Source organism: Manacus candei, unplaced genomic scaffold (assembly GCF_025592945.1).
Source record: "Manacus candei isolate 608988 ecotype Guabito, Panama unplaced genomic scaffold, ASM2559294v1 h1tg000022l, whole genome shotgun sequence".
Classification (NCBI taxonomy): domain Eukaryota; kingdom Metazoa; phylum Chordata; class Aves; order Passeriformes; family Pipridae; genus Manacus; species Manacus candei.
This window is the reverse complement of record NW_026138070.1, coordinates 1,337,690-1,355,333: the sequence shown is the minus strand read 5'-3', so window position 1 is coordinate 1,355,333 and position 17,644 is coordinate 1,337,690. Positions and strand designations below refer to the sequence as shown.

Sequence of the window (17,644 nt, the reverse complement as noted above, 5' to 3'; positions counted from 1 at the left end):
TCAGGGACTGGTTGGGGGGTGTGTGGTTCCCTCTGTGCAGCACAGGGAGCTCAGGGACGTGTGTGTTCCTTGCACAGCAGAGGCTCTGGGGCTCAGACAGGCAGGGCCCTGCCTGTCCAAGGTGTCTGAATGTCTTTATTATTCCCTTGCCACTGCCACCAGAGCAGAGCTGAGCAGGCAGTGGGTGTGTGGGATGTTCCCTGGTCCCTGCCCAGGGTCTGTGCCAGGGGAGCTGCACAGACACACGAGTGGGTGAGGGCACAGGGCAGGGGGTGACCTTCACCAGCAGCCCCCACTGAGACAGGGGCTGGGGACAATCTGCAGCTCTGTCACAATCCTGTAAAATGTACAAATAATGTCAACTTCAAAGCACTCTGTACCCAGAGCTAAGAGGGGCTGACAAGCGTCTGAAAGAGAGCATTATCCCCATTTTACAGATGAAAGGGAGTCACACAGAGAATCAAAGTCAAGATTAGATTAATAGGCATTGATGCCAGAGGAGCTATTATGTCTTGTCTGGCATCTGGCAGAACAGAGCAGAGAATTTCACACAGATTGCTCCATTAAATCCCCAACCTCTGTTCTGGGCTTAGAAAGAGCCCCCCAGAGCTGACACAAAGCCACTGCACCATCTTCAAGCAAGTTGCTTGTGGGGCACTAGTGGAAGTTCACATCATATCCCAGTGTGAGTTTATTTAACTTCCTGCTGCCTCATTTAGTTTTGTTTGAATAATATTATCAAGAGGCCCACACACCACCCAAAATTTCCTTTGCATTTCTGCTCCCCAGAGACAATTATCAAGCTGATGCTTCTCCAGCTGCACGGGGAAGACAAGGGGCAAAAGGTGCAAGTTGCACTGGGAGAGTTTTCATCTTGATATGAAAAAGAATTGGTTTTTTTTGACTCAGTGAGAATAATCAATCACTGGAGCAGTGGCAGAGTCCCCAGCCCTGGAGGTTTACAGGATTTACCTGGGCAGGGCTCTGGGTAATCTCATCTGGGCTCCCTTTCCCACGAGAGGTTGGCTCACGTGATCTTTTGAGGTCCCTTCCAACCTGGGCTGTTCTGTGATTCCACGAAAAATGTTTTGTGGAGAGAAACTGGCTTAAAGGATGTGTTGGATCAGGTCTTGGAGACCAACTCCAGCACCAGTTAGAGTTGATTTTCCCAGTTTCCCTGTTGAGAAGTGATTTGGGTCTTTCAAAATGACACAGTCTATTCTAAACTGTCAGTTCCGTGGCATTTTCCTCTGCATCTCTGCTTGATGTGTGATTATATTGCAGTTCATCAGTCAGGTTTATTAGTGGACTTAATTGGATTGCATTAGCTGGCATTTAAGCCATCCAAACCAGTTGAGAATGCAATCAATTAAAACATCCAAACACATTAATGGTGCAGACACAGGGCAATTTATGTAGATGGCTAATTACCTGTTTACTTCAGTAAGCAGGTTTTATTGCCCAAGAATGGACAAATGATGCATGAGAAGAAAAGAAACAACATTGCAAGAATACTGTTGGCAAGGCTGCAAAAAATAAGAAAATGGCAGGGTATAATTGTCTCTATTGTTAAACTGCAGTGAAAGAACAAACCCTACACCGTGACAGGCACTCAGAGGTGTTCCTAATCATTTCAGATTTTCATGGGAGTTCTAGAGAACACAGTGAGTGTATTACCAGGGTTGGAATGTCTCATAATGGGACATCTGAGCTTTCTAAGCAATCAAGATGCTCGGTGAGATGGTCATTTTAAAGTGGGAAAATACTAATCCCTGTCAGTTTTTCATTTCATCCACTACTGATCTGGATCCAAACCCGGGGCTCCCTCGTGGCTGGAGGTCCCTGTCCCTCACACTGGGTGAGGTGTGGTTGGTGGCTGGTCCTGGGCATCTGCAGCACTGACCTGGAGAGGGAAGCACAACTGAGGGGCACAACAAAATGGAAACCAAGGACTGGAATGGGATCATTAACATCCTCCTGTGCTTCCTGCTCCCTCCTACATCCCCCCTCTGGCTTTGCAGCTACATTTTCTCACTGACTGTGACACAGCTCAGAACGAGCCCCACAAACTGATTATCAGACACTGCTCCTAATTTCCTTTACAGTCCCCGGGGAAATTCCTGTGCTCGTTTATTCTCTGCAGCTCCTGGCTTTTTGGGATTGTGCAGGGAACATACAGACACAAAAATGATTGGGTTGGGTGGTGAGCCAGTCCCAAAGCCACAGCTGATGTGGCAGGGTTTGCTCTGCACACAGGACAGGTCCTCGGGGGCTGTTGAGAACACAGGGTGGGCTTGCCAGAGCCTCAGGGAGGTTTAGGCCACGCATCACGTGCCCAAGATAAACTCTGGAAGGGAAGAGAACTGAAAATGAAATGGTTACAAGTGTCTCAGGTGTGTAGGTTCCACACTTGACCCGAGGTGTGGCACCCATGGGGTCGGTGGCACCAGGCTGTGACATCAGGGAGGGCCAGGACTGGCCTTTGTCCCTCTCTCGGTGAGAAACCAAAAATTACATCACTAATCACGGCTGGTTTCCACTCTCTGCTGCCATACTTTGGGACTGGCTCATGTTCTCTAACCTCACCATTTGGGTGACAATTCCTTCCTCCCCTGCCCTCATAGGTCCCCACCTTCTGAGTGCCACAGACACCAATATCAGCTGTCTGCCTTCCACCCTCCAGGCACTTTTGGGAGCAAATAAACCAATGCTCCTGTGCTTGGGGTGTCAGAGTTGCACACAGGTGAGCTCTGCAGCATTCCTTGGCATCCTGCAGAAAAAGTCACTCCTGGAACACAGAGCAGGAGCAGGAGGAGAAAGAGTCTTCTGAATCCCACAGCTTTGGGATGCTGTGCCTGCTAAATAATGAGTCATTTTTCTTCAGGTGCCACTGAGAAATGGCCAACTGAACCAGCAGATTCCAGCACAGACCAGTTTATCTGAAACACAGCTGAAATAGCCGAGGCTGCAAAGGCAGAGCACCCTGGCAGTGATAATTCCATGTCACACATCAAATTGATGGTGGCAGCGGCTCCTCGGAGCTCTGGCAAATTGGAAATGGCTCAGTGCAGCAGCAGGGCCATGATAACACAGTTCATCTTCTGCAGGGAAATGATAGTAAAAGAAATGGCTTTTGGATTAGCTGTCATTAAAGTGAAACATCTGCCCCTGCAAGTGGAGTGCAGTGTCCTCAGCCGGGCACAGGGAAGCTCATTAACGTGCCTGGGTTTGCATGGCCCCGAGCCAGGGCCACACTTCCACAGGCTCCAGGGCTGGGGAGCACAAGGGCTCAGGCTGAAAGTCAGGAAGACGAATTCCCAGGAGATGTGTCAGCTTCTGAAGCAGTTGCAGAAGTTGGCTGATTGTTCAGACTCTCTCGGTACTCGGGAGCACATAACCAAGTGAAATGGGAAAAATAAACGGGAGCGACAGGATTTTAGAGGAAATGAAACCTTTTGAGGTCACAAAAGCTCAAAGTTCAGCTCTGTCTGAACTCGAGGAACAGCTTCCAGTCGAACAGTTGATTCCAAACACTTTGCCATAACTTCTGAGCTGTTCTTTGCCTGCTGGACTGCAGAGCATGAGGTCAGGAAACTTTACTTGTCTGATCGTGTGATGCAAATATTCTCACACCTGATTTTCCTTTTCTGTGCTTAGAAGGAATGTTGGATACTTCAGAGAGGCAAAACTGGCAGGTAGCTGTTTGTGTAGGAGCATTCTGAGCCGTGACTTCAGGTTTCTTTCGTTATTCATTGCCTGGTGATGATGCACAACAAAGTCCTCTGTGTTTTAAGGTTGCAGGATACTTGAAAGGAACAAAATTCGTGGAGAGCAAAGAATTATTTGTTAGTGTCTGTATAGAGCTCTGAGTTGAATAAACTACAGGTATTTAACCTTTCCTTGGGATGGCTGTAGCTTCAAGCTGGATTACAAACAGGTATCCAGTTTCAGTATTTGTAAGGCTGCAGTCTCTTCCTGATTACATTAGTCTTGATTCACATAAATATATTTGAATTCTTCACAGTTTCGTAGCATTTACAGCACCAAGCCATAAGGGTATGTCCTAAAGCACTAAAGACTCTCTATATAGAGTCCCTTTTTTTAGTATTCAAACATGCACAAAGTGAGGGACGGGTCTCAAAGCAGTTGGAGCAGCTCCACAATCACCACGAATTGCAGCTTAACATTAAAGAAACCTACAGAAATGATCACTGCAGGTTTTTTTAGCCAGATTCTTCAACCTGAAAGGAGTGGAAACAATAGCATCTTGATGTCAAACAGGGGGGAAAGTACTCATCAGTGTCACTGGGATTAAAATCAAAGTAACTCTTCTTGAATTTGAAGGGAAAGAAGCCCAGTCTCAGCTGTGCTCTTAGGGCAGAAAAGGAACATGCAGAGAGGGAAAATGAGATGGGAGATGGAAGGTTACAGATGATGTCAGTGCTCTGGGGTTGATTGCATGGCTGCTGAATGAAGTTTCACTCTGGATTGTTGCCTTTGAGACAACAATATAACAAAAAAGAAAAGGCTCCCTCTCCCTTTCATCCCAATCAAAGCAGGAGAGCAGTTCTCAGCAGTGCTTTGATCTTTGTTTTCAATAGTAGTTTCTGTTTTTCTCCGTGGTTGTATTATCACACTCCAAAAACATCAGGGGAAGTCACTTGGAGAAGCCAAAACAGAGGAGGTGGTTGTTTTGGGTCCCACCTTGTTTCCTCTGTGAGAACCCTCCTGAGCTGAGGGTCCCCCTTGCACAGGTGAACTCCCTGGATGCACCAGCACTAAATTTGGGGTGTCCCAAGTCCACCTGTGACAAAACCAGACACATGACAACAGGCAAACCCCTTCTGAGCATTCCAGAGGCTGATTCCTGTGCTGTTCCCCGTGGATGGGGAGGGATGAGGGAGTGCTGAGCACTGAGAGCAGTCCCAGCAGCAGCACCTTGGCTGCTGCCTCCAACCCCAGCTCCTGCTGCAATGGGCCAGTCTTGGTGAGTTCATGCTCCAGCTTTGGTGCTTGAACATCCAGGAGTGTGAAGGGTGGTGTTTAGCACCTCTGGCAAACACCCTTACAGAGATTATTCCCTTTATCTGCTCTGGCAAACAGAGACACAGGATCTGGCAGCCCCAGGTGAAGTCTGGAGTCCGGCTGCCTGTGTGTCCCAGATAACAGGGCAGGACTCCCAGGACTGGGTATCTCATCTCTGTTGAGTCTCATCCTTCATATTATCTATTGTTTTACTGTTCCCTGGGCCAGTAAAACAGTTTACTTGGCATCTGTGCTGCTCCACTACGCAGTATTGGTGCTGACCAGTGCAAATCCACTGCACTTTGACAAGGGCAGAGCCTTCCATCCAGGAAGGAGGAGGTCAGGAGAGGGGTGTTACACACATGGTGTTACATCAATAACAAAAGTTATTTTTGACTGATCTTTTTGACTGGCCCATAAAAGTAAGGCCACTTAATAGAATAGTATGTGTTAAAGCTAATCAAATGTCATGGAAATACATGATTATTATTCATAAACTGCAAGCCATTTGAATGATTTCCTTCACTAGGACTGGAACACCTGTGTTAGAGTTAGTTCAGTTTAGCCAGAAGAAAGCTTTCTTCCCAAGGGGGAGTTTACATAACCCACAGTAATTTTTAAATAATTTTAAAGAACTGTGAAGACTGCAACTCCCTTGGTCAGTTTTGCTTCACCACCTGAAACTTTCTGCTTCTCTAATCCTGCTCGGCGTCACATCTGTTGCATATTTATCATCTTCCCCTCGCTCCTGCGGCCTCACAAACAAACCACGCAGCAGCCAGAGAGCGGAAAATCCCCGGGCAGGGAGATCAGTGGATGCTGCAGCCCAACGCCTCCCTCTTCAGCCTCATCCTCAGCCTCTGCAGCTCGGGGTTTTTGTCAATCTGCAGCCCGCAGTCCGTGAGCTCCCAGGCCTCTCGGAACCGCCGCGTTCGGAGGCTGTGCCGTGCCGTGCTGTGGAAGGCCCTGGCCAAGGCCTGGCTGCCGGGGCGCTCGGCGATGCTGCCCAGGGCCGCGGGCCGGTCCAGCCGCAGGGCCTGCACGTACTGCTGGACCGCCGCCTCCTCCTGCCCCATGGCCAGCAGCAGCAGGCCCCTGGAGCACAGATCCCGCGCCCGCGTCCTCGGGCTGTGCCCGCCGTGCCCCTGGATCACGGTGTCCATGTCTGCCAGGGCCCGCTGGTGCTGCCCCAGCAGCCCGAGGCACTCGGCCCTGCGGCGCAGGGAGCGCGGGCAGGCCCCGCCGGCCACCACGGCCAGGGACAGGAACCCCAGGGCCTTCTCGTACTGCTGCCCTTCCAGCAGCACCTGGCCCTGCTGGGCTGCCACCTGCGGGGACAAAAAGACTTCAGGTTAGGTACTGAGTGGAAAAAAACCAGGAGAACATCCGGGCTGGACGGGTCACACGCACAGACACCGAAAAAGCTTAGGCGTTTTTCAAAGGTTGTGGTTGCACCCAGTTGGAGGATGAACCCCATTCTCTGGTTTTGCCTGCAGGTGTAAAACTCTTGGATCACTTGCTGTTATCTCAGGAGTTTCTGAACACCCCCATCCTGACAGGAGGGTGTAGCCAGGTGGGGATCGGGCTCTTCTCCCAGGCAGAGATCAGTAAGACAAGAGGGCTGGGTCTTCAGCTGTGCCAGGGGAGGTTTAGGTTGGATATTGGGAAGAATTTCTTTCCAGAGAGGGTAATCAGACATCAGAATGGGCTGCCCAGGGAAGTGGTGGATTCTCTGTGAGGTTTTTAAGGTGAGACTGGATTTGGCATCAGTGCCATGGGCTGGGAACCACCGCGGGGTTGGATCAAGGGTTGGACTTGATGATCTGGGAGGTCCCTTCCAACCCAGCTAATCCTATGATTCTCTGATTCTCTGATTCTGTGATTCTTTGTTCCTACTTGTTTGCCTAAAAGTTTGTCAGAATTTCCTCTGAATTCGTTGACGTTCCTCAGGAATGAGGAACAAAAAGCTGAAGGGACCAACCTCCCCACAAATATCCTCATGTGCTAATAACAAAGGTTTTGGTCTCTACCAAAGTTTACCCAAGCTGGAGGATAAAAAGGGCATCTGATGTCTGTGCTAATCGTTAATCTCGAGTTCAAGTGAATTCTCTGCCCCTGTCTGAAGGGAAAAACAACAACAGGAAAATAGAGAAGGCAGAAAGAGCCACATAATTTTTAGGTTCAGGGAGGTCAATAAAGAAAACTCCATTAGAATTATTTGCCTCAAATGGATTTCTCATTATTTCCCTTTATTGGTAATAAATAAAGCTTTTAAGGTGCTGCAGCAGAGTGAATATTTAAGTTATAAACCAGGCTGCCACCAGCAGTGGGGTCTTACAAAAGGCTGAGCCAAACAGCAAAGGATAAATATTTTCATCTCTCTCATTTTGTGGGATAACACTCCCTTTTGGATGCTTGTGGCCCCCCAGAACCCAGTTAGCCCAGCCACTGTCTCAGGAGCCCCAGTGGACAGCCAGGTCAGGCCTCCCAGTCTCTTTATGTGCCTTTTTATCTTGGCTGACTTCGATTAGAATTGATTGTTGTTGAACAGGACTGAGGAAAACAGTTCTGGATGAGAGGGGTCAGTGTTGCAGGGCAGGTCTGAGCACCTCGTGTGAGAGCAGTGGCAGGAATACTTTAGCCACTCCTAATGGTTTGTGAGGAATTCAACCCCAGTTATTTTGTTATAATGCACAGAATATATATAATAATATACGTATATTTTGCTATTTTGCTATACAAATGGAAAATCCTTTATATAGTCATATTTATTAGAGAATCTCTCAGCTTCCACACATGGAAATAGCAGTGGGACCTCTCCTCAGTCGGGGTCAATCCCTGGCTTTAACAATTCTGGCTGTAAATTGTGAGGCAGCCTGTCCAAACCCGCCTCAGGTATCTGTACATACATTTAAAGAGCAGCAAGTTTAGTTTGTGCTTTGAAATGTATTTAAGACAACCAGTCAATGCAAGTGTTTCCTCAGTGGCAGGGTTTTAGCAAGGGGTCAAAGTGGAATTGCAGCTGGCAACAGAAGATGTTTTTTTTCCCCTAGAAATTCCAAAGTTCTAGATCACATTGTTCCAGAGAACACAGTGCAGTTCCTCAAAACACCTTGTGTTTGTGTAGTTAAATTGTCATTTTCAGTGTTTAAAGTGCATTTGTTGTCTCAAAGGCAGAAGAAAATACAATTTTTGTTGTTCTGCTGGGTGACTAACCTAATACTGAAGGTTTCAGCAATGTTTTGGGTTACTGCACCCATACAATATCACATTTATTAACTGAGCCACTGCTTCCATTTCTTCACATTTCCCTGGGAGTCCCCAAAGTGAGCAAGCCACAGGATTCTGCATTTCTTGCCGGACTTGGGGGAAAAAATTATTCAAAATTGTCAGTAAATGTTTCACCTTGGGCTAAGGGCCTAATTCCATCACAGACCATACAGTTTTAGAAACCATTTTTGGGGGGGTCTGGGTATCCTCTGGCATGTCCACAGCTCTGAGGATCCAGTGAGGAGTTGGGAACCTCTGACTTAGGAAACCAAAGAGTTGAAGCTGCACCACCAGCAGCAAACTCCCTTCCTGTGACCTTTTGCAGCTTAATAAATCTTTCAGATTCCTATTCCCATGGGGCTCTCCCAGTTGTTTACAAATCTCTTAGCGTGGGACCCCTTAGACTATAAATAAATGGGAGAATTTTCTTGCTTTGTTTCATGGAAAAAACTGAGTACATCAAGGAGCTCTCTCCTTCCTCCACCCTTTCCTATTCAGCTTATGGGGGATTATTTTTAGCCCCTCAGACCAGACTCCAGGGCAATGATGACACGTTTCTAGAACCTCCAAACACTCTAAAACAATGTGGCAGAAATGCTGCTGTGCTGGAGTGCTGAGACTGAGGGCTGGCTGTTAAACCACTCCACTCTGCTTTGCTGCAGCCTCCTCACCTGTGAGATGGGGGTGACAGAAAGAACAGCCTCTCCCAGGGTGTGGCTGGGAGCCATGGCAAAGCAAGGCCATCGTTTTGGCACTAATTCTGCCTGTAAATGTATTTTTTCTTTTACTGAGATCTTCCTTTCGCTCCCAAACTGGAATAACCTCGCAGGAAAAAGGAAGTGCTGCTGGGAAGGGCTTTGAGACACCAGGCAGGTGAATGAACCAATTCCTTCCCCACCCCAGAAAGTAAACACTTATTGTCACAAAATGCATAGAAAAAGACCCAGGTGCTCGAGCTCAAATGTTTACTCAGTTGAGCAAAAGCAGAATACAAAAGAGACTAATGTTTTCTTTTCAAACTTCTAACACTGGTATCGAGTTCCAGTTTTGAAATAAGTCCCGTCACCCCTATTCTCTCAAGTTTCCAGAGAAATCTTTCATTTCTCTATTTAAGACAGAAACAAAGAGCCTCTCCCATTTTAAAGGCTTCACTCACCCGTGGCACCAGTGGGTTCTGACACAGCAGTGCAGTTTAAGCTATAGAAAAAGCAGTTTGGAGGTTGTTTTTTTTTTTTTCCCCTTCTCTTTTTTCTTCTCTTATTGACAGCACAAGAATATCCCTCCTGTGTTGTTTCCCAAAGCAGCACGGGTGGATTTAGCTGAGAGACTTCCCCACAGAAGGAGTGATGTGGCAGCAAGGGAAATTCAGCTGTAAAATGCATCTTCATTTACAGACACCTCCTCAGGGCCTCCACAGTCACAGTCTCAGCTGAACCTTTATCAGCTTCCCAAAGTGGAAGATTGCAAATTGGCTCCGAAACCTTCCAACTCTCCCCCATAAGACTGAACTTTTTACATTATTCAGGAGAGAGGGGCTCTTTTCTCTGTAATGGGGCGCGTCTGGGGACTGGTAAATTAATACTTGTTTACTTATATCCTCCTACTGTTTTGTTAAAACACATCCCAAGTACTCCCCTCGATGCATTAAGTGTGTCAGCATGTTGTTTGTTTTATAACCTGGGAGAGAGCATAACAATATAAGTTCTCACCAGGGCGCACACCAGCCCCAAATTGAATCAAAGGAAGCAAACTGCTTCTCAGAGCACAGAGCTTCTGGGTAATCAGAATTGCAGATGCTTGACTGAGTGTTAAAACTCCTCACCATCAATCTCAACTTCTCCTGTCTTATTATTGGAGATTCTTTCTCAGAGCTGGGTGAACTCTGGGGGAGAAATTTGAAAAAAAAATGCCTGATAATACATATTTGGGTGGGCTGGAGCAATATCATTGCTGTGCCAAATAGTTTTAGCTAAGGAAACCAACCTCAAAGGCCAGTACTGTTATACAAATGTGAATATAAAGGTCTTCCCCCACACTTCTGCTCATGACAAGGCAGGGAAAAATCTCTACAGCCTGATTTTGCCTCCCATTTCTTTCCCCACAGGCGTGGATCAAGAAGAGGGTTGTACCTGAGCGAGCTGCTGCTGCTGCTTGGTGTCCACGAAGCTCAGGAGAAATTCCAGCTCCCTTTCATCTCTCTGGGCCAGGGCACTGAGCGAGTGAGCTGCTCCTGCCACGTGTCTCCTCTTCAGCTGCAGCACAGCCAGTCGTGCCCTGGCAGAGTCCTCAGGGGGGCAGTGGCCAAAGGCTGCCTGGAGGTGGGTCAGGGCCTCCTCACACCTCCCTGTGGGGTGACACCAGCACAAGCTGCATAACCCATTCCTTGGGGGGAGAGACACCAAGGAAATTCCCCAAAGCAGGATTTAGGAAGCCTGTCCACAGCCCACACCTAAAGGTGTTAATTACTTCAAACTCCTTCCCAGAACATTTCCAGGCTTCTCTCAAGAAGTGCTGCCCAGAACACACTTGGCCATTGAACATTCACTTCCTTTCAACTCACTGCTCACTCAGCTGTGCCAAAGGGTTGGAACTCACCACTTGCAATCAGAACATCTGTGTAGAAGATGTGATACTGTGCAGCCTTGCAGATTCTGATCAGTGCTCTTGCAAGCACCAGGAGGTCCCTGAGGGTTTCTCCCTTTGAGGTGTCTCTGGTGGCCACGAGCTGGGTCAGCGCAGCCCTGCCGTGCTGGAGGAGCCACCCAGTGAGCAGCTCTTGGGCTTCACCCTTCAGGGACAGGATTGCTGGGATCACTGCTCCTGCCTCCACCTTCAGTGCCGAGATCAGATCTTGCACTGCCTCCTATGGAAAAACAACACCAAGAAATGGAACAGAAGCAATAACTAAACATTGATAATTTGTTCTCTCAGGTGCTTTCAGTTCTCTGCTGTCCCACAGAAACTCTTTGCTCTGCCCTGTCCTTGTCCTGCATCTTTTCCATTTGCAAAGCTGGTAGAAGGGCAGGGAAGCAGGTTTGGATGGCTGTTTGCAAAGTGTTTGGAACTCCTTGGGTTATCACTGAAAATCATGACTAAGGTTTAGCTTTCCTCCCTCTGCTTGGGAAAACAGATTAGTGATGTCAGGTGGGCTGCTTATACACCCAGCCCAAACCAGTGCCTTTCACTGCCCAAATTCCGTGAGAAACTTGAATGCATGACAAACTCTGGGATGCCTTGCACTGATGTTGTTTAACACCCTCAGAATAACCCCCAGGAAATCAGCACAGGGGAAGTACCTTCTGCTGCCTCAGAGCGAGGAAAACGAGCCCTCGGCCGCTCAGAGCCTGCACGTTCCTGGGGTCCTCCTTCAGGACGGCATTGAAGTCAAAGATAGCCGTTTTCATCTGCCCCAGGCACCCGTAGCACCGAGCCCTGCTGAGGAGACAATCCCCAGCACCACCACCTAGGGACAGGGATGCAGTCACAGTCACTCAGGGATACCCACAGGAAGCCAGAGAAAAATCCCACTTTGCCTGAGGATACTTGAGGAAGTGCAACGAGAGGGCTTAAGTGGAAGTTTCCTTTATTTTTGTTGCAGGTGGAATTCTTATCTCATATTATCACTTCTGAGTTGAAAGGGGAAAATAATCCGTGTGGGGTTGGAATAGGAGCTGCACAAATGAGAGGAAAAGCTCTAAGGAGGAGATCTGTGGGGATGGGAGAGTGGAGGCACAAAGCTGCTTTAATAAAGTGGAGTCAGAATCACAGAATAGTTTGGGTTGGAAGGGACCTTAAAGAGTCCAACCCCCTGCCATGGGCAGGGAAGGTACACTTTGTTTGGGATAAATGAGTAATCCAGATGGAACCTACTAATTCCCTGCCAGAATTAATATGCACTGGGATTTGGGATACTAAGCTTTTTTTTTTCTTTTTTTTTTCTCTGCTTTCACATAAGTGCTGCCCAAATAAACACATAGAGCTGACAGTGAAAATCCTGGTCCATCCAATCCCTGGCTGCAGAGCATTTATCTTCCTGCCATCCACATGCCCCTTCCTTTCAAGGCAATTTTGATAAGGATCTTAACATGCCCAGGGTTGCAATCCATAACTGTGGCATCCCAATACCAGATGATAAATCATCAGTGCCACTGGAAATATGTTTTCATAGGAAGGTCAGCAAACGCAGCTGCCTGCAGAGATGAGCCAGCAGACAGGCTCCAAGCAATTCTGTTACAGTAATGAGCCTTTTTCTCCCTCCTGATATGCTCCAAAACTCCTGTACCAAAGGTTATTATCACTCTGGAGCTCGACCAGTTGGCTCCTATAAAGACAATCTCTATTTCTCAACAAGCATCTGTTCCAGCAGGTGGGGAGCTGATAAGCTGGAACGCAGGGGCTGTGAAATGGAACCATCTCCAAGCAATTAACAGAGTTTTTTCCATTTTCATGAGCCAGTCTCTCTTCCCCTCAGTGCTGCTGTCATAACATTTGCTCGGAGTGAAAGGCAGATTTCTATACAAACATGGTTTCACTTGGAACACGCCAGAAGCATTCCTGCCTCAGCCTGAGCTCCCTCCTCGGGAAAAGCTGGGACAGGGATCCCATGTAAGTGGCTGCACTCACTCTTTGAGCTTTCTGGCAGGTGAAGAAGAGGGGCTGACGTCCCTGCAGAACTGAACTGAACACTTGCAACCCATTTCAAGGAATTCACAGATTGTTCACTTATTATTTACTGTTTTATTGCACCTTTTCATGGTGCAGATGACCCTGCTGTTCCAGTCTTCTCTTTGGGGAGGTGGCAGATGAGAACTGGCTGGACATTCTGTCCCACCCACTGATCTAATTTCCCCTAGAAGTCCATCTCCATTGGTACCTTGATGCCCTACCTGCAGCAATAATTGCACAGGACAGGTAGGCAATGGCCTCTTTGATGTGAACATCCTCCTGTTGGCTCTCCAGGATGGCCAGTGCTTGGAAATGGTAGTGGGTTTGCAGCAGCTTCCTGTCCTCAGCCTGGAAAATGTCCATGATGGGCAGGAGGCAGGAGGTATCTCCAGTCCTGATCACTCTCTGTAGCAGCTTAACAATGGAAGAGAGAAAGGCAGCAGAGGAAGGCTTGCATGAGGAGGTGTGAAGTTGTGTTAAACCACCTGGTCAGATCAGTTTGCTCCCACCCACCACTTGCCCACCTTCCCCTGGGGGCTTCTCCCAGCCAGGGTCCAGCCAAGGACAGGAATCTCATATCTAACTCCTCAGCTGGCTCTGGAGTAAATGCATGTTGGAGAAAACATCAGTTCCTGTCTTTTCTCTCCACCACTCCAGCTGTGGAAACAACTGTGGGGAAATGCCTGGTGCTGTCTGGTTTATTTTGGGCAGCATCTGCTCCAGACTGGCAGGGAAGTGTTTGTGTAAATGCAGGAGAACCACGGGAGGGTTGCCCCAAAAACAGAACCTTTCTGTGACACAGAAGGATTCCAGTGACCCCTTTTGACTGTAAAATCAAAACTAGTGAGTTAAGGGAAAGTCAGGGAAGTGCTGAGCCTTTTTTTTAGAATTGTTATTGGGAATCTGGGAAAAGTATGGATTGAAATCCACAAAGTGTTTTCCTCCTGGAAAAGGATCTTGCCTGACTTGTGGTATCTTTGCCTCCATTTACTGCAGTGAGATTCATAAGCAAGGTTTTACTGCATTTCCTATGGAAATGAATCAAAAGGTGTTTTCTACAGCAACCAGCAGGTACTGGATATTCAAATCTGAGCCAGCGAAGTCAGGGCAAGAAAAAAATTATCCTGATGCACCAGACACATCCACTGAAGTTATTACTTTCTCTATTTTATTAATAGATAAAAGTGTTTGGCTTCTGACAGGCAGGTGGCATGAAAACATTTTGAAGAGAGATTTCTGGTGATGTGTGTCCCCATGCAGAACTTGCAGCAGAAGCTGCAGATAGGAATCCAACTTCCAGGGGCAGCACATGGACTCCAATAAAGCCATGTCACTCATTAATAGCCTTCCCAAAGGCAGAAAATCACACCAAACTTTTACTTCTCATAGGGAGTAGAGAAGTGGTAACAGCAAAACCTTTCTCTTTAGGGTTAGCATTTATGTGGCACTTTAAAAAATGCAATAGTTCCCTCTGATGGCAGAACCCGGGAATTCAGTTTTGCAATCCCCGGTAGGAGGATGAAACGTGCTGGAACCTCTTCCAGGGTTTCAAGCACGAGCATTAAAGGGAGAAAACTGCAGACTGATACTGGAGGCTCTGTGTCCTTCCCCGCCCTGCTCTCCAGGGTTTCGTTGGGATAATCAATGAGGTGGCACTGCTGCCTCCTTTTCTCTGGGGGAAAATCACCAATCCCACAATATTGTCCCCAGGGCAGGATGCTCAGTCATGCTCTGCCTGCTTAAAGTCTCTGCTGGAAAGAGCCATGAGAGGAATGGGCTGGATTTAGCTGAGTCCTTGTGTGTCCTGTGCTACAGACAGAAAGCCCTGTGATTCTGATGCATCTCAGGCCTGTATTTAGATCTTAAAAATTTTGCTAGAGGTTGAATCACCTAAACCTCACGTGGGCTCCAAATTCCACTGTGTCAACAGCTCTCCCTGTTGCTGTTCCTGGAGCTTCTAACAGCAAAAAGTTCAGTTCTAAAAGGACAATGCACACAAAGCACTGAGCATGAGGATTAATTTGTAATTTTGCTGAGGTCTGGGACAGGCAGTGCCAAGCCAGACAAATGTTCAGAAGGGAATGACCCTGAAGGGGAAGCTTTTCCACACGCTCCTTACCTGGTTTCCATCACACACAAACCCTTTCTTCAGCTGCAGCAGTGCCAGCCTGGCCAGGACAGGAGCCCTTTGGGGGTTTCTGGAGAGGGCAAGCAAGAGCAGCCTGTGGGCTTCTTCTCCACGGCCCATCTGGTACAGGGCATCAGCACAGAGGATCCTGGAGGCCTCATCAGCAGTGTCCAGCTCCACCAAGAGACAGGCCAGCTGGAAAACCCCAGGGGCATCTCTGGAGGGGAAAAAAACGACACAACAAGCCACCTTCAAGGTGAGGAATCTGCCCAGCGCTGTTGTTTTTCTGAAAATGAACCGAACTGCCCCCTGGGTACCTCTTCTTCTGGAGCATCCTCTGTCCTTCCTCTTGGAGAACTTTCAGCAGCAGTCCCCTTTGGTTCCATGGCACGTAGGACTTGATGGTGAAGATGGTTTCTTCCAGCTTTAACTGGCAGGCTGTGATGTAATCCAGGGCTGTCAGGTAAGAGCTGCCCCCAGCAATGCGGATGAGCCCACGGCCACACAAGGCTTTAATGCAGCTGTTGGGATGTGGGGAATCGTGCTCAATGACCTTCTGAAAGTCCTGCAGGGCCTGCTGGTGGTCCTGGGCATGGAGGGAGCAGAACCCTCGCAGTGCCAGCAGGGTGTTGTGGTAAGTCCTCTGCTCCGCTGCCAGGAGCTGGTCACAGATGCCCAGGGCAGCCCCGGGGTGGCCCTGCAGGAGCTGGCACTCTGCCAGCCGGACACTGAGCTCCCTCTGGGACCCCGGGCAGAGCTGCAGGAGGAGCTGGATCATCTGGATGACAGGAGGGAGCAGTTCAGCTCCATGATTGCCCCTGAGCTCGGTGCGAGCACGCACAGCCTCCCTGTACGCTGCAAACTTCCCCTCCAGGATGGTTCTAGCCTGCTCTTCAATCTTCTCGGTGTCACGCTGCGAGAAAAGCTCTTCAAAGTGTCCCCTGGCCTGGGCAGGGTTTGCAGCAAAGGCTTCTGCTAAATCCTGCATCATTTCCTGCATCCGTCCACCCAGGGAGAAATAGGCAGCAGCCCGTTCCAAGAGCAGACCCAAAACTGCCTCATCTCTGAGCTGACCAGCTGAGAAGCCCTTGAGGGCCTTGGTACAAAGGGCTACACACTCCTGGAATTTGCCCTGTTTTAGGAGGTGAGCTGCCTGCAGCCTGCACACCCAGACATCCCCCGGTGCCACCGCGGCCAGGAAGCCATAGCAGTTGCCCAGCCACTGCTCCAAGGAACTGCAGTCTGGGCTTTCCTTCTGGCACGCTGAGAGGTAGCTGGAGAAGGCCTGGATGACCTGTGGCAGGTGCTCCCCTTGCCTGCTGCACACATGGGCCACCGCCTCAGCCCCGTGCAGCACGAAGGCTTGGACATACCCTGCCACCCCCTCCCTGAGCCCTGTCCCCGACAGCACCCACGCCAAGGCCCTGAGCAGCAGCAGCTCCATGGGGCACCCCGGGCCAGCCTGGAGCAGGACATTGCATCTCCTCACCACCTCCTCCGGGCGCCCTCGCCGCAGCAGGGCCTCCAGCTCGTACAGAGAGGACACCACGTTGTTGGGGCTCAGGGCGGAGAGGAAGATGGCAGCTATTCCCACACTGAGGGACACGACGGCCAGGTTCCTGCTCTGGATCCTGGGAATCTGCCCCCTGCCTTGGCACCAGCTCTCCAGAGTGGCTATGACCTGCTCCCGGAGCCTGCTGTCCATGTGGGTCACCCTCTGCTCTGCTGTGGGGGCACAGCAGCTGAAGGCAGCCAGGTAGAAGGCAGTGGCTGTGGGCAGGTCCTGCTGGGCGAGGTGCTGGTCGCCCTCCCCGCAGAGCAGGGCAGCGAGCTCCTCGGGGGACATGCTCTGCACCCTCACCGGGCAGCATCACACGTGGGACAGGGCTGGAGCCTGTACAACAGAAATCAGAGAATCACAGAATCAGCTGGGTTGGAAATGACCTCCCAGATCATCAAGTCCAACCCTTGATCCAACCCCACTGTGGTTCCCAGCCCATGGCACTGATGCTACATCCAGTCTCATCTTAGAAACCTCCAGGGATGGAGAATCCACCCCTTCCCTGGGCAGCCCATTCCAATGGCTGAGCACCCTCTCTGGAAAGAAATTCTTTCTAATCTCCAACCTAAACCTCCCCTGGCACAACTTGAGACCATGTCCTCTTGTCTTGCTGATAGTTGCCTGGGAGAAGAGACCAACCCCCACCTGACTCCCCCCTCCTGTCAGGGAGTTGTAGAGAGTTCAGGGTGAGGGGCTGCAGAGCACAGGTGCTTCTACTTTACCTCCTCCCAGCTGAGGGACATGAGCAATCATGTCCCCCCAGGTGAAAAGCCAGGGGTTGGGCACTGAGAGGTTTCTTGGGGAGAACCAGCAGAGAGGTTCTTAGTCTCCAGCCAGGTGAGGTCGGCTGGGAATCAGCCCCCGAGCCTGGGCAGTGCTCCCTGCCCATGGAACATTCAGGATGAGTCGGGGCTCCCACCGGGCCGTGCCCTCCCTGGCTGAGACCCCCCTGTGATGAACCTTTAACCATCGGCCGCCGGCAGCGCTGGCACGGG

At 49.5% G+C, this 17,644-nt stretch overlaps 1 protein-coding gene across 1 annotated transcript; it reads right to left on the bottom strand.

Annotated features, from left to right (window-relative positions):
* Positions 1-4,867: 4,867 nt before the first annotated feature.
* On the bottom strand, positions 4,868-16,934 carry TTC34 (tetratricopeptide repeat domain 34). The gene is made up of 7 exons (XM_051786522.1): positions 15,335-16,934; positions 15,080-15,303; positions 13,182-13,374; positions 11,592-11,758; positions 10,891-11,158; positions 10,425-10,639; positions 4,868-6,353 (listed from the first exon to the last, which is right to left on the bottom strand). The coding sequence occupies exons 1-7, from the start codon at positions 16,932-16,934 to the stop codon at positions 5,835-5,837; spliced, it is 3,186 nt and encodes a 1,061-aa protein (XP_051642482.1). The 3' UTR covers positions 4,868-5,834.
* Positions 16,935-17,644: the final 710 nt, after the last annotated feature.

Bases quoted from the DNA above. Each gene is read 5' to 3' on its own strand.
- TTC34 (XM_051786522.1), bottom strand. From the start codon at position 16,934: ATGTCCCCCGAGGAGCTCGCTGCCCTGCTCTGCGGGGAGGGCGACCAG. The intron at 11,159-11,591 runs GTACTTCCCCTG...GTTTTTCCATAG, and splicing joins TCGCTCTGAGGCAGCAGAAG to GAGGCAGTGCAAGATCTGAT. The intron at 6,354-10,424 runs GTACAACCCTCT...TTGTCCCCGCAG, and splicing joins AGCAGCAGCAGCTCGCTCAG to GTGGCAGCCCAGCAGGGCCA.